We start from the raw sequence: 15183 nt of genomic DNA on the forward strand, positions 1-15183 counted from the left end.
GCATTTATATTTCATGTTACTGAATTAAACCAGCCAATTATTTTGAGGTCAAAATTGGCCAAAATGTCTTTATAGGCCAAAGGTCAACAAATAAGTCAAATTTTTTAAATCCTCAATTTTCATTCGATTGATGAGAAATTTAAACAGGATTTTCATATGAGCTTCTGAATTCAACGAGCCAATTATTTTTAAGGTCAACATAGACCAAAAGGTCAACATCGGCCAAAGGTCAACAACTTAGGTGAGACTTCTAAAATCCTCAATTTTCATCCCATTGACTTTAAATTTGAAAAAGATTTGTGTATCAGGTCACTGAATTCAACCACCAAATATTTTTGAGGTCAACATAAGCCATACGGTCAACATAGGCCGAATTTCTAAAATTGTCAATTTCCATCTGAATTACTTGAAATTTGAAGAGGAGTTGCATATTTGGTCAATTAATTCAACCACCAATTATTGTTGAGGTTAAATTTGTTTTATTATTCTGTTTGTTTGTCTCCTCCTCCAACAGGTCACAATTCTAGACCATTCATCATGCAACTTTACCAAGCTGTAATCTCCATTAAGAAGCCTATGGTTTTTGAGGTGAAATATATATAATATATATAATATACATAGGTATATGTATATATATATATGTATATATATATATATATATATATATATGTATTTAGAAGCCGATGAAAGGTCAAAGGTCATCTTGAGGTCGAATTTCTAAAATCGTCATTTTTCATCCAATTGACCTAAAATTTGAACAACATTTGCATATTGTGCCACTGGATTGGAAAACCAACTATTCTTCAGGTCAAAAGGTCAAAGGTCAACTCAAGGTCAAACTTCTAAAATCATCAAATTTCATCTGATTAACCTGAAAATTAAACAGCAATTACATAGTGTCACTGAATTTGGAAACCAACTATTTGAGGTCAAAAGGTCAAAGGTCAACTCAAGGACAAACTTCTAAAATCATCAATTTCAATGTGAAAAATAATCAGGTTTTCATTCGATTAACCTCAGCTTTTATTAAGATTGTAAATTTTAATCTTCATCAAATAGACAATTTGATGCATCCATGGCAACCTTTGGAGAAGAGGTTGGATTTTGCAAGTACCATGCTATGCATGGCATTTTTTTCTTATTTGTTTGTTTGTTTGCCCGCACAGAACTTTATATTAGTGTTTATTTCTCTGCAACCGCTTGTCAGATTGAGACAACATTTTCGCTATTGGTGTGACTACTCATGAAGAACTCGTATAGAAAACGTTTCACCTCTGTATCTCTGAAGCCATACCAAGGAAAAAAGTTGAAACTTGGCACACGACAAGTTCTCTTCGTGGGGAATAAGGTTGATTTTTAGCAGCGTCTCGCATAGCGAACGCTGCTCATAGAGAGCTCGGCGTTGTTGTTGTTGTTGTTGTTGTTGTTGTTGTTCTTCTTCTTCTTCTTCTTCTTCTTCTTGTGAAGACAAAACCTTAGTCTCGAGGACTTGGCTCTTGTATATACAAGATCCGGATCTCCTTAAATACTGAGCACATGTACACATCCTCACATAGACGGTGCCTTTTGAGAGCGTCTATCATGAACTTTTAAATATATTCGGACATTTGCTTTAAAGTTTCGAAAAGTTCACGTTACTATTTAAAGATTATTCCATTTATCGTATTGTAATTTCGTAAATACATTATTTATTTCGTAAATACACGATATATCGTAAATACGTAAATACATTATGACACGTTTCGCTATTGGCTTAATCAAGGCACGTGACGAAATATCAGAAGTTGTTGTTGTTTCTTTTAAAAAAATTAACTTTTTTTTTTTTTAGCCGACAAAATCTTTCGGACGCTGCTCGTGGACACATTTGTCCTTGTTTTAAATGACATTATCGGTGCCTTCGTCATGACGAAATAATTGCATATGTAGAACGCTAAATAGGATCAGTATGAAGATGTTTGAGCATGATCTTGGGATAAAATGGACCACAGAAAAAAAATTGATGACATCATCGGTCACGTGATTCGGAAGCCACATTGTTTTTTTTTTTTAACCTTCAAAAATCTTCTTCTCTGAAATGGCTGAACAGATTGAGGAAAAACTTTACATTTATGACTCCCTATCCATGAGGAACAAAGTGATCACCAAATGACATCATAGGTCACATGGTTTGGTAGTTATGTTGGATTTACCCTAAAACCTATAAAAAATCTTCTTCCCCAGAATGACTTGACAGATCGAGGGGAAACTTCACACAAATATTCCCCAAGTCTTGGGTGTACAAGCTTTTAAAAATGAATAATTGATGGGTCACATGGTTTGGCAGCCATATTGGATTGAAGAAAAAAAATGTTTTCTCTGGAAAGAACTGCTCAATCAATTGACCTGAAACTTCACAATTATGATCCAGTAGAGATGTGGGATACATGTTTTAAATTTCAGCTTGATCAGATGATGGTCTGGCAGCCAGAATTATTTAATTTATTTGATCTGGGTTCTTTTTGGATTTTTTTTTTTTTTTTGGAATGAGGCTCACTTGGCTGTGCCTGGATGAGTTTGAGGGTAGAGGAGTAGCAGCTGAAATGTGAATCCTATCCAGGTTCCTCCTAATGACTTCATCTTTGCTTTTTGCTTGTTTAGGTTCCTTCTGATTACTCCAATGCAGGACTGCATCTGTTTGGTCTCCCATTTGATTTGAATTGAATTTATTTTAATCCTATTATAAATTCAATTGAATAATAATACAATTTTAAAACTGTCATGGGTCAGGGTCAGGTGTCCAATCAAAGTAGGGTTGCATCAAAGCGGGACATCTTGGTACGGGACAGCGGGAAATCACCCGGTCATCACCCAGTCATCACTGCCAGCAGTTATAAAGTGACAGTTCTAGTTATGCTGTTATTAATTACATAACACACTCGTGCACAAATGCCACACAAAACACACCACACAGAACAAGTCCTGGCAAGGGTCTGCAATCTCTGATTGCTCTTTTTCTTGTTCATTTATGCAATTACAATGATGTACTTTCACTCATTCCTTACAGCTCTCCAACTGCATCTTGCAACGTTGAGTGTCCATGGGGAAGAGAGTTAAGTCCATTGGGCAAGACAAGGTCAATGAGAGTCTGCAATCCAAACACAAAGGTTACAATATGCTTCAACGTTGAAACTCAAGTACAGTACTTAGTGTATTATCAGTGGCATATCAAATGTTCCAGAGCCATCAGTGCTCGTTCTTTAGGCACATTGGTGCAAATTCAAATGAATGATGGATCATTGTTGCATCACAGAGCATATCATGATTTAGATGAAGACAATGAGCTAGTAGTAGAGTCAAAATATGATCTGTATCACCTAACCCCAAAAAATTGCAACAAAACGTTTTATTGTTTTAAATGTTTTAATAGGTCATGCTGCGTGCCAGAAAAAAGTCTCGGGTAACCTGACCCCGGTAAAGGGGTTAATTTGCATATTTTCCAGTGAAAATTTCAATGTACTACAAACTTTTTTATGGTTGATTTTAGATCCTATAAATGTATTAGCAACATATAGGAACATGGGGTTTCTGAATCAAATGAACATAGTTTCACCCACCTATGATGTACTATGATGTTTATGACGTCATAGCGAAAACCGAAAGCCAACCCCCTTTCTTAGGATGAAAGAGCACAGACAAAAGCCCCACCAAGAAGATCACAAGGTGATTATGAATAACTGCTGTTTCCGCCTCCCATATGCACTTGTACACTGCTGCCATCTGTGACTTTCAACTAAAACAATAGAATTTCTGGAACTGCTGATATTCACCTTTTCAATGTCCTTCAAAAGCATTGTCATGATGATGATGAATTAGAACCTAGCAAGACGACAAAGACCAGGTAGAGATTAACACAGAACATGTATAATTTCAACATGTGGATCATGTGGAAGTAATTGGAAATCACATGTGGCCACGCCCTTGATCAGAAGTATATATGGGCAGCCAATTGTAGAAAAATCAGTCATGCAATCCGTTCTCTGATGATCCAGCCTTGAGAAATGTTGTCACTGGTGTTGTAGCCAAGGATGAAGTGAATGTCGACAACTTGCAGGTAGCGGGGAAAGAAGTTGCTGAAAATCTGACTGGACAACCAGTTTTCACCTACACATGCAAAAGGAAGGACAAAGCGAAAACTCTGGGAGATTCATCTGCTGTCCAGGTTACTGGCGACCGAACTATAGACCCTGCTCTTCTGTTTCAGAGGCTACTTGTCATTTCTCGGGCAGGGAACCTCTCATTGGAGGACGTTCTTGAATATGAATTGTCTCCATTTCCCCCAGCTCTCTTTGAGGCAAAGCACATATTCAGGAAAGCGGACAAGCCACAGCTTGCGAGAGCAATAGATGAATATGCAAAAGGTTTATCTACCGAGGATGAGTCGGACGATGTACCCAAGACGGACCACTATGTGTTGGATGGTGGCTCACTGATGCATCGCGTTAAGTGGACGAAAGGGAGCACATACGGATATATAGCTAACGACTATGCTGACTTCGTATTCCGCAAATACGGGAAAGCTACTGTTGTCTTCGACGGTTATTCGGATGAACCATCTATCAAGGACAGCACACACCAGCGTCGTCAAAAGAAACATCATCCCAAAGTCAACTTCGCAGAAGACACCATGTTCATGGGGAAAAAAGATGAGTTCTTATCGCATGGTTCCAACAAGCAGGAACTGATAAACATCATTAGCCAAAGGCTAAAGGAAAAGGGGTGCAATGTGATAAGCGCAACAGGTGATGCAGACTACAACATCGTGCAAGCAGCAGTACGAGCTTCTCAGCTGCAGTCAACAACACTGATAGGCGAAGATACGGACTTACTTATTCTGCTGCTTCACCATTTTGCTGAAGGTGGCAACCAGGACTTGTACTTCCAATCTGACAAGACGCAGGACCAAAGCAGAGTGTATCACATAAACAGACTGAAGAGCCTCTTAGGATCCCAGGCATCTACCATGATGCTGTTCGTACATGCCTTTACTGGATGTGATACGACTTCGCGCATATTTGGGGTTGGCAAGAAATCTCTCTTCCAGAAAGTCATGAAAGGTGATGCTGGTTTGAGGTCATGTGCCCAAGCATTTGTTACACCAGGTCAAAGCACAGATGCAATTGTAGAGATTGGGTACAAGGCAATGGTCCAGGTGTTCGGTGGAAAGGGAACAGATACTCTCACTTCATTGTGCCACAGCATCTTGACAAAGAAAGTGGTATCGGCTGTGTCGTTTGTTACCCCAGAGCGTCTGCCGCCAACTGAAGCGGCTACTAAGCACCATTCACTCCGCATGTATTTCCAGATCATGACATGGATGGGAGAAGAGGCAGATTTGGAAGCAACAGACTGGGGGTGGAAAACAGAGGAGAATCAGTTCATCCCAGTAATGAATGAATGAAATGAATGCCGCACCAGACTCTTTGCTTAAGGTAGTTCACTGCAACTGCACTACCCGGTACAGTACTCAACGTTGCACATGCAGAACCTACGGTCTACCATGCACATCAGCTTGTGGACAGTGCCAAGTGCAGTCATGTTGCAACCCTTTCAATCAAATGTTGGGGAATGAGAATGAGAATGATGACAATGCTGAGATGATCTAGGGCGACAATGGGCGTGACTTATGGTAAGGCTGTGTGGCATACATACAGATTTCTTTTGGATTGATGACGTCCCATCTATGTAATTACAGGAAAGGGACAGCTTAACTAGTTCAAGGAGTTAAATGATAGCATCACATGTCATTACATATTATAAAACAACAGGTTTTCTATGGCATACTCATTTATCTTTTAACTATGACGTCATATACGTCATAGTAAGTCATAGGCGGATGGAACTATGTTTATTTGATTCAGAAACCTCATGTTCCTATCTGTTGCCAATACATTTATAGGGTCTAAAATCAACCATAAAAAAGTTTGTAGTACATTGACATTTTCATTGGCGGCCATCTTGAAAATATGCAAATTAACCCCTTTACCAGGGTCAGATTACCCGAGACTTTTTTTTGGAATTCACCATGACCTGTAAAAGCATTTAAAACAATAAAACGTTTTGTTGCAATTTTTTGGGGTTCAACCGTATATTGACTCGACTACAGCAAGACCATCAAAATATCGAAGTGTGGAAAGTAAGTTTACAAATGCCGATGAATAATTTCTAAACTCATATCTCAGTCAAGTCAGGGATGTGAACAACAGGTATTCATGAAAATTCTAAGTGTTTTCATAAATTTGCTTTTGGGATCATGCAGATCAGGCAAAAATATTCCTTGAAATTTATACAATTTATACAATGAAATTTATACATGTATATGTATGTATGTATGTATATATATATATATATATATATATATATACATATACATATACATGTACATACACACACACACATATATATATATATATATATATATATATATATATATATATATATATATATATGTATATATACATATATACATATATGTATATATACATATATGTGTATATAGCCTGGTGTTGGCGCAGTGGTTAGGGGAGCGGCTTGGGATCCAAGAGGTCCTGAGTTCAAGCCCCGTTGGGCCACTGAATTAATACACCAGGGGGTTGACTCAGCCTGTCATCCTTCCGAGGTCGGCGAAATGAGTACCAGTATACTGGGCCGGTGTATACCCCGGTTAAAATAGGTGTACCATATCCCTGTGTCGTAAGAGGTGACCAGGGTTGCGTCAGGAAGGGCATCCAGCGTAAAACATGTGCCAAATCACTATGCGGATCATACGGATGATCCGCTGTGGCGACCCCTAACGGGAGCAGCCGAAAGAAGAAGAAGATGTGTATATATATGTATATATATATAACATATATATACTTTTTTTTTGAATTGTTATGGTTGTGGGGGTATGTACTGTACTGAAATGGGAGATGCTTAGCAGGCAGACACGAGTGGAAGGACAGTCGGGCCGGGCTGTGTTGTACAAGTGCGAGCGCGGGCGTACTCTGCCCGGCGGCTCCCCTTTATTCCGTATTCGGCACACTCACGAGCCGGGCGACTCCAGTATTACTATGACGCCTCAGGCGGCGCGCACACCTTATATCCCCTGCCGATACACTGACCACCACGACCACTCCCCCCATCATCACTCCCATCATGCATCATCACCATGCCCTTCCCCGTAGGCCCGCAGACTACACCACACTCCTCCCTCCTAAAAGTATGATTATTAAATGATCACCATTATAAGAAGCATTATAAGGACTTCGGTATAATAATCATGAAAATAAAATGAAAAATAGCGAAGTATAATAGCACACCACATCATATAATGTGTCGATGCGAGCGAGTGGAGCAGCAAAGGCCAGGTTCCAAAGACGGAGGTGCACAAAGCACTCACCAAATTCTGACCGCGTTACCGATATGAAGCAGCAAAATGAGAAGCACAGCAGCACTACGCAGCAAAAACGCCCCCAGGCGGCCCATGCTGACATGGCCCTCGCCGAGGTCGTGACGACCTTTCGAGCCAACCTCCCCCGGCACCATCAAGCGCCTCCGGCCCACTCCCCCCAGGCAGACCCGACGTAGATAAACATTCCGAGGCCGGAAGCCCGCTGTCTGGAAGCCGTGGCGCCAGCCTTGATCGACCTTGGCCGGGGGCACTGAACAGCACCGCTGGCTGTATGCATTTAATGCTCCAAAACAACTCACGCACCACAATCAGTTGAGACGCCAACGCCCGTCCAAACGGCCTTGAGCGAACACAGAGAGCTGCGCTCACAACCAGAGGTGGGGGTAACGCCGACCAGGGCACCAGTCTTGGTTCTGAGTCGACCTCCGAGACCCACACGGCAGCTAGACGGGAGCAACTGCATTTAAACCACACTGCAATCATAGGCTCGTTATAAATCACCACGAACATTATTCGAAGCATTGCAAACTCATTTTTCCGTACAGCGCGCTTTTTTGATAAAATCCCAGCACATGACAAAGCAACTACCTGCGGCCTGGGGCAACTGGAGGCCAATAAACCTTCTTTATTCGCCCCTACATCACATTGATCATCATACCAACTCCATTGACTGATCTCCACCAAATCCACTTTCACACGAGAACTGCTGGCCGTTACTTCAACAACGTTAAACTGCATCACTAGAGCAAGGAAAAACACATATGCCATGAACAACAACCCACAACCCACATCACGAGTCCGTTTCTTGGTTGTCGACTTGATGTTGCGACTCGCGACTCCCTTTAACGCCACGGGCTCCCCGCCACCTGTTGAAGCTGCCTGAACAACACCGACGCGCATTGCCTCACGAACACTGCCGAAGCGCGGGAACTCATCGCGAGCGAAGCGCGGGAACTCATCGCGAGAGCTGATATGGCTCTCGCCGCTTCCGACCCGCACATCACCGCCGCAGGCAGCAACGAACGGTCGCTCCCGCTGCATTGACGCGGCCCCGCCGCCAGAGCCTCGCCCTCGGTACTCGACAAAGGTCTCGAAGAGAGCACTGGCACATCTGGAGGTACGAACCGGAGATCCAGTCCGAGGTGCGCCAGCCCGTTCCGACCCAAAAGGGTCCGGCTCGCCGGCATCGTCATGCCCCGGTTGCAGGCCGATCTCCAGGTCACTGGGGTCCTGCTGCGGTGCCCCTTCGCTCCCGGTGCGACCGTGCTGCGGTGCCCCTTCGCTCCCGGTGCGACCGTGCTGCGGTGCGCGCCCTCGTCCCGCACCGCTAGGCGCGCGAGCACCCTGCGGCACTTGTGCCATCGCACGGACTCCGGGCTGCGTGACCTGCGGCACTTGTGCGGTCACCGCGTGGACCTCGGGATTAGCCGCCATGCCCCAGCTGGAGCTACTCATTACGTCCTGGCCAGCAATGGCGCGGACATCCATGAGTGTCTGCTCGACAGATGAAGCAGTCGCGACCGCCGAGTCGAATGTGATGTCGGTCAACCGTAGGATGGCTGCTCGCAGACCAGAAATAAAACGATCTCTGAGCCGTGCCGGACGCTCCTCTGTCGTGAATTTGCACGACACAGCCGAATGCGATGCGCGGGCAGCACGAGTGGACTCAATTCGACACCGATCCATGCCTCGCTCACTTCAACCTCCCCTGCCACTGATCTTGTCATCTCCGGATCAATTGGAAGCAGGTTTCGACCCGGGATGGAAGGATCACTTCGCACACCGCCATCTATGACCGTAACAATGGGCGATGACCCTCGGCGACGGCGATGACCCGTGATTGCATTGCCACGCTCGCCCACGACCCGCGCCGCAGACCGTGCGCGTGGCCGTGTGTGCCTGGCCCATCGCGATGACCCCCAGACCATCTGCTGTGCCCCGACCATCGAGACCTCGGACATTCTCCAGAGCTTGCGCGACGTTCCACGCCGCGTTCGAGCCGAAACGCGTGTCCTCGACAAAACGAACAGTGAGCGCGGCCGTTGCCCACTCGACGTGGCCGAAGTCGATTCCGACGAAGGCGGGCACGCGTACGTTTGCCGTGCACCGACCCTCTGCCATGCTCGTGCTGGCGAGACCTTTGGCTCCGTAGCTTGGAACCGCACGGGTCATTTGCCGCCCTGCACACGCCGATCCGAAGATCCTCGTTCGCCAACTGTACTGTACTGAAATGGGAGATGCTTAGCAGGCAGACACGAGTGGAAGGACAGTCGGGCCGGGCTGTGTTGTACAAGTGCGAGCGCGGGCGTACTCTGCCCGGCGGCTCCCCTTTATTCCGTATTCGGCACACTCACGAGCCGGGCGACTCCAGTATTACTACGACGCCTCAGGCGGCGCGCACACCTTATATCCCCTGCCGATACACTGACCACCACGACCACTCCTCCCATCATCACGCCCATCATGCATCATCACCATGCCCTTCCCCGTAGGCCTGCAGACTACACCACAGGGTAGATGGAGGAATTTCATAGCAAAGTTAGGATTGTACAGAGTTGCTTGGTCCGTGTACGTGTAGGTGACATCTCGATGTAAATTAAGTGGGGAAACTGTGAGCTTAAGTGTTACTTGTCACCACATGGGGGGTGGTGCTGTGTTAATTAGAGAGGGATTAAGAGCAATTTTCCCTAGTGTGTAAATGCCCCCTGTGAACTTCTACGTTTTTGTAATTTACAAGCAAGCCATGAAAGAATTACGTTTTTATAAGAATCACAAACCATAACACCAAGCAAGCCAAACGTGCCAACCAGGTAGAAGCCCTGCCTTCCCAGTTTTCGTGCTAACAAGCTACGCCCAGAGGTGGAAGAAGGGTGAGGTTTGAAGAGCAAACAGCAGTTGTAAGAGGAACGTGGCTGGGACAGAGGATCTCGCTTTGCTCTCCTCTCAGCATGATGAAATGGCAGCACGATTCTCATGTCATGCTGTAAATTTGCCCGCATGCTGGGCAAGACGCTAGTAATTGACTGTTCGGCTCATCCTTGAAGTGTGTATGTTTCAGAAGCAAGGAAAAAGAGTAGTTGGTTTTGTTGGGTTGAATTGGGTGTGAGGGACGCGGTCGAGAGATGACAGCACTCGGAGATGGCATGTAAGAACTGGGCGTTACAGCTGGCTTTCCTTTGATGCATTAAGAAGACTGCATGATTCTCGTTTTCGTGCTGAGGCGAATTGGCTCGCATGGTGGAGCAAGACTCTGGCCATTGACTCTTGGCTTTTCATGAGAGACGGACCTCGAAGCCTCATGTATATCACTGAAGGGAGCGGCGCCATTCTGTAAAGGGCAGCGGCATTGACAAGCGTGATCGACAAGGAAGCCGTATGGCGGTTGGTGAGCCCCGATGTTGAATACCGCCTCACACATTACTTCACGTACATTTCCCACCCAGAGAGCGGCTCAGCGCCATTTTTGGGTGCGCCTACCCACACAGGATGAAGCACCTCGAGCCCAAAGTTCAATAAAGACCATCTCTGGACCAAGCAAAGTGCGAGACTAAACGGAGGATTTGCTTTTCTTTTATTTAGTTTCCCCCTTGTCTGTATCAAGGTCCATATGTAGAAGCGCCTCAACTTTAGACCTTAATTACTTCACATCTTATTATTAACCTCCGCCATCGAAGATCGGAGGTTACTGTTTTCACCCCTTTCTGTTTGTTTGTTTGTTTGTTTGTTTGTGAACAGTATTACAGAAAAATTCCTTGACAGATTTCGACGAAACTTGGTGGGGTCAAAGATCATTAGGTATGGTCCAAGGATCATGTCATTAGAATTTGGACTTGGTCCAAAATCCAATATGGCCGCTATGGCGGCCATTTTGAAAAAATATTTGAATTTTTTTGCAACTTTTTTTTTCAACAAAATTTCGATTTTTTTTTTTTTTTTTTTTTGCATTTCTACATGTTATAAGTGATTTCCAACAAAAAACATGCCAAAATTATAATTTCTGCTGATTTTGGAACTTCAGGTGGATATACCCACGTAAAATAAATTTCTGTCTCAAGGAATCTAGTTATGACGAATTAATTGAGTATGTAAAAGTTAAAAGTAAAAGGGAAAGTTGCAAACTATAACTCTGTGAGCACTATTGACGTGAAATTGAATGAATAAGATATCAGGTTCACTTGAGTGACCGAGCAGTATTGGCGGTGGAGGTTTTGCACTCTACCGAGTGCTCCCCCTCTAGGTGCATTCTGAATTACCCTTGTAAATATTTATATTTTCAATAAATCCCCATTTATTTTAAGTTGCTGTATCCGTGTATTTGTCGTGGGGTTCAAGTATAAACCCCTTGTGCAACCATCTGTGCATCCATCACTCCGCTAGTACCACCAATGCCACTCTTGTATGCACAATAATCTCTCAGGATCAGATGTCTGCCTCCTCAGGAAAACTGCTCAACCATCCGGGCTGGTGAGTGTTAACCACCTGTCCACCACAATTGGGTTGGGGTATTAACGTAACTGCCCAGACCCGCGACATTTGTTGTCAAGGAGTGGGATTCGAACCCTGATCAACATTTGTTGATCAGGAGTGGGATATGAACCTTCCTGACTCCCTTGGGAGTGCAGGATTCGAACTCTGAACAACATTTCACAGGGGACATGAAATTGGTGATCATGATAATTGGTGTTGGGAGTAAAGAAAGCTTGGAAATTTAAGGGAGAGAAATATTTTTTTTTTCTGAGGAGATGAAACACGTGCAGGAAATGGCGGATGAGCTCAAAATGGCGGTGCGGAGGGAAGGCAGTAGGAATGAAGGAAGCAAGCCGAGGGTGGAGCTGGTTGATAAGCATCTAGGGTAAAAGTTTCCCCCGTCCCAAGTGGGGACCGCCACCGCCAAATTCCCCTCCCGAATGACATAGTGATTCCAGTGGGATCCACATCCAAAAGTGGCAGATCGGCCTCACCAAAGCCATTTGAGATGAATCAGATGCGGGAAGTGATGAACCAAATGAACAGAAATATACAAGGAAAAATGGATGAGATGAACGGGAATATGCAAAAAATGAAAGAGAATATGCAAACAGGACAAAACCAACAGAGAAGTGATATGCAAAAAATGAACGGGAAGATGCAAAAACTGGCTGAGGATATGCGAGTGATGGGTGATGGAATTAGGGAGGGAATGAAGGCAGGTCAATGGGAGCTGAAGGCAGAGCTGGAAAAGGTAAAGGAGGGGCAGCAAAGCCTGCATGTCAGGTTGCTGGAGGTAAAGGGCGAAATGCGAAAGATGGACTGGAGGATGGCAGATGAGATCAAGATGAAAAGAGAGGAAATGAATGGGGTGAAGGAGAATGTGGAAGGTGTTTGGACCACGATGAAGACAAGTAAGGATGAATTGACAAACTAAATAGCAGCGGTTAAGCGAGAAGTCGATAGACTCGGACAAGGGATGAAGGCATTAAAAAAAAAGGACAGGAGGAAATAAAAGAGGAATTGGGCACCGTAAAGGAGGAATGTAAGGCAAGACATGAAAAAATGATGGAAAGTTGAAGGAAAGGGAGAAAAGTTGAAAGAAGAAATTGGGTTAACAAAGCAAAGAGTTGACGAAGTAAAGAAGGGCAAGCGGAGGGAGAAGGAATTGGAATTTTGTAAACGCCAGGGTGGCGGTTTCGTGCAAAAGTTGGAAACTTGTGTAAGAGAACAAGAGCGGGTGTTGGTTGATAAAAATGAGTTTGAGCCACAATTGATTGGGGAAAGGATGGACGAAACATTACAGGAGCAGCTGAATACTTGGGACAATGCCATAAAGGGAGAGGAGATAGAACTAAAAGTTCCTGTTAACCTCAATGGTGATGTTGATGGTTCTGTGGAGACCATGCGAGGGCTGATTGACTCGTACGAAGTCAAATTGGACTTGCAGCATTTTGACAGTGGGGGTGTTATTGAAAATGGTCGAGCAGATTTGGCGGAGCCAATGCTTGAACCATTTGCATTGCCACGGATTATGTCTCACACAGTAAAACCGCATAATCCACACAGAACAACCATCCGTCCGCCACCCAAACATTCCTGCTCATGCCAACCATTCAACAAGAAGACACGTGATGTGACCAGTGGGAAAAACGAAACATGTGGAGTGTGAGCACTCCCCCGATCCCCATTGGACAACAGTCCAATGGGGATCAGCGGCGGAGTGTGGACTATTGTCGCCGTATACAATATACATGTGTATATATATATATATATATATATATATATATATATATATATATATATATATATATATATATATATATATATATATATATATATATATATATATATTGTTGTGGTTACCAAATTCGCAAACCACCATTCAGGTCCCTTAGGTGAGGTATCTCGGTAAGTACATGTGTAGTTAGGCCCAAACCCGTTGTCTAGTGGGAATACATGTCATTTATGCGTGCTGCGACTCTTCAGGATAGCCGTTTTTCTTTTGCTATCTTTATTTTGGACCAACCGCCATGATTACCACCACAACCACAACATCAACCACCAACCACAACGCCGCTTCACCACAACCGCCACGACCTTCCCGTCACACCTCGCAACCGTCGCATCGCCACCGTTCTTGCCCCGCTGTGGGTACCGGTGTTGGACTCGTGCAGGGCACGCGCCGAACAGCGTGTACAAAATCACGGATTTTGTGCTTCAAAAACGGATCAAAAACGACACACGCCCACTTTTTGCCGTCCAATCGGTGAGCGAGGGGCGAATTGGCCCCGCCCCCAGGGCGATCGATATATGCAAATTTGTGGATCAAAAAGCCTTCACGCCCACTTTTTCTCGGGCCAATGGGGAGCGAGGTGAAAGGTCGAAGGGAGGGGGTCAAAGATGAGAGGGCGTGTTCGTGTTCGTCAGACAAGAGAGTCCAGAGGCGGAGAGTAGGAGAGTCCAGAGGCGGGGAGTAGGAGAGTCCGTGTAGGAGAGTCCAGAGGCGGAGAGTAGGAGAGTAGGAGAGTCGGAAACAGAGAGTCAAGACTTCGCGGGCGGTGGAGTTGGCAAGAAGGAGCTGGTCGTCGTGTGCGTTGGAGTCGGAACGGAGGGGACGGAGCTGTGGAAAGGCAGCGACACCAGACGAGGGGGTGCTCGCGTCGGGAGCTGCACCCCAGGGAGGCCGACAGCGCGACCTGGCCGAGGTGGAGACGCTCGTCGCGGGATAATAAAAATCCTCTATACCCCGAGCATCAGCAACCCCCTCCTGTTTCCCCCCGCGCTGAGATAGTGCGACCAAGGGGGCCCCTTTCCCACCCCCTACCAGACACTGTCCGCGAGGCCCGCGGAGTTGAGGCACCATCGCCGCTCCGCGTCTCATCACCAGACGGGTAGGCCCGACCCGGTCTCGGCCTCAGGCCCGCCTCATCCTTGAGGGTATTCTTTTCCTTGGTTTTGGGTATGTGTTGTCGGCGCCGTCTGTGAAGTAGAATTGTATAAGTGTTGCCGTGTGCTCGGTAGTCGGTATTAGCTCTGCATTGTGTTTTCGCTTTTACATTTGCTTTTTGTGTAAATTGCATTGTGTCTTTTCTGTGTGCTTTTGGTGGAATTGAATATGTGTGCTTTCCGTTCGTCGCGAATAAATGTGCTTTGTGTTGAACTGTTTCCCGCTTCGCTTCGTCTTTTCCTCTATTGAATCCCCATCTTGCTTCACGTAAAGGGTTGGTAGTGGGCTGAATACGCCCGATAATTAATCGAACCGTCGAGGTCGACGATAACACCGC

The 15183-nt window shown here is 45.2% G+C and overlaps 1 protein-coding gene across 4 annotated transcripts in view; it reads right to left on the reverse strand.

The window, feature by feature from the left end:
• LOC147024765 (glycine receptor subunit beta-like) overlaps nt 1-15183 on the reverse strand; it is a 68958-nt gene that overhangs the window by 15316 nt on the left and 38459 nt on the right. For all 4 annotated transcript variants that reach the window (XM_085885011.1, XM_085885014.1, XM_085885013.1 and 1 more), the window contains exon 5: nt 3042-3124. In XM_085885011.1, coding sequence (XP_085741137.1) covers nt 3042-3124 — 83 coding nt within the window. The remainder of the gene's footprint in view (nt 1-3041; nt 3125-15183) is intronic.

The sequence above is a fragment of the Eptatretus burgeri genome, chromosome 6 (assembly GCF_056783735.1).
Source record: "Eptatretus burgeri isolate ZD-2024b chromosome 6, Ebu_testis_v1, whole genome shotgun sequence".
In the NCBI taxonomy this organism is placed as follows: Eukaryota; Metazoa; Chordata; class Myxini; order Myxiniformes; family Myxinidae; genus Eptatretus; species Eptatretus burgeri.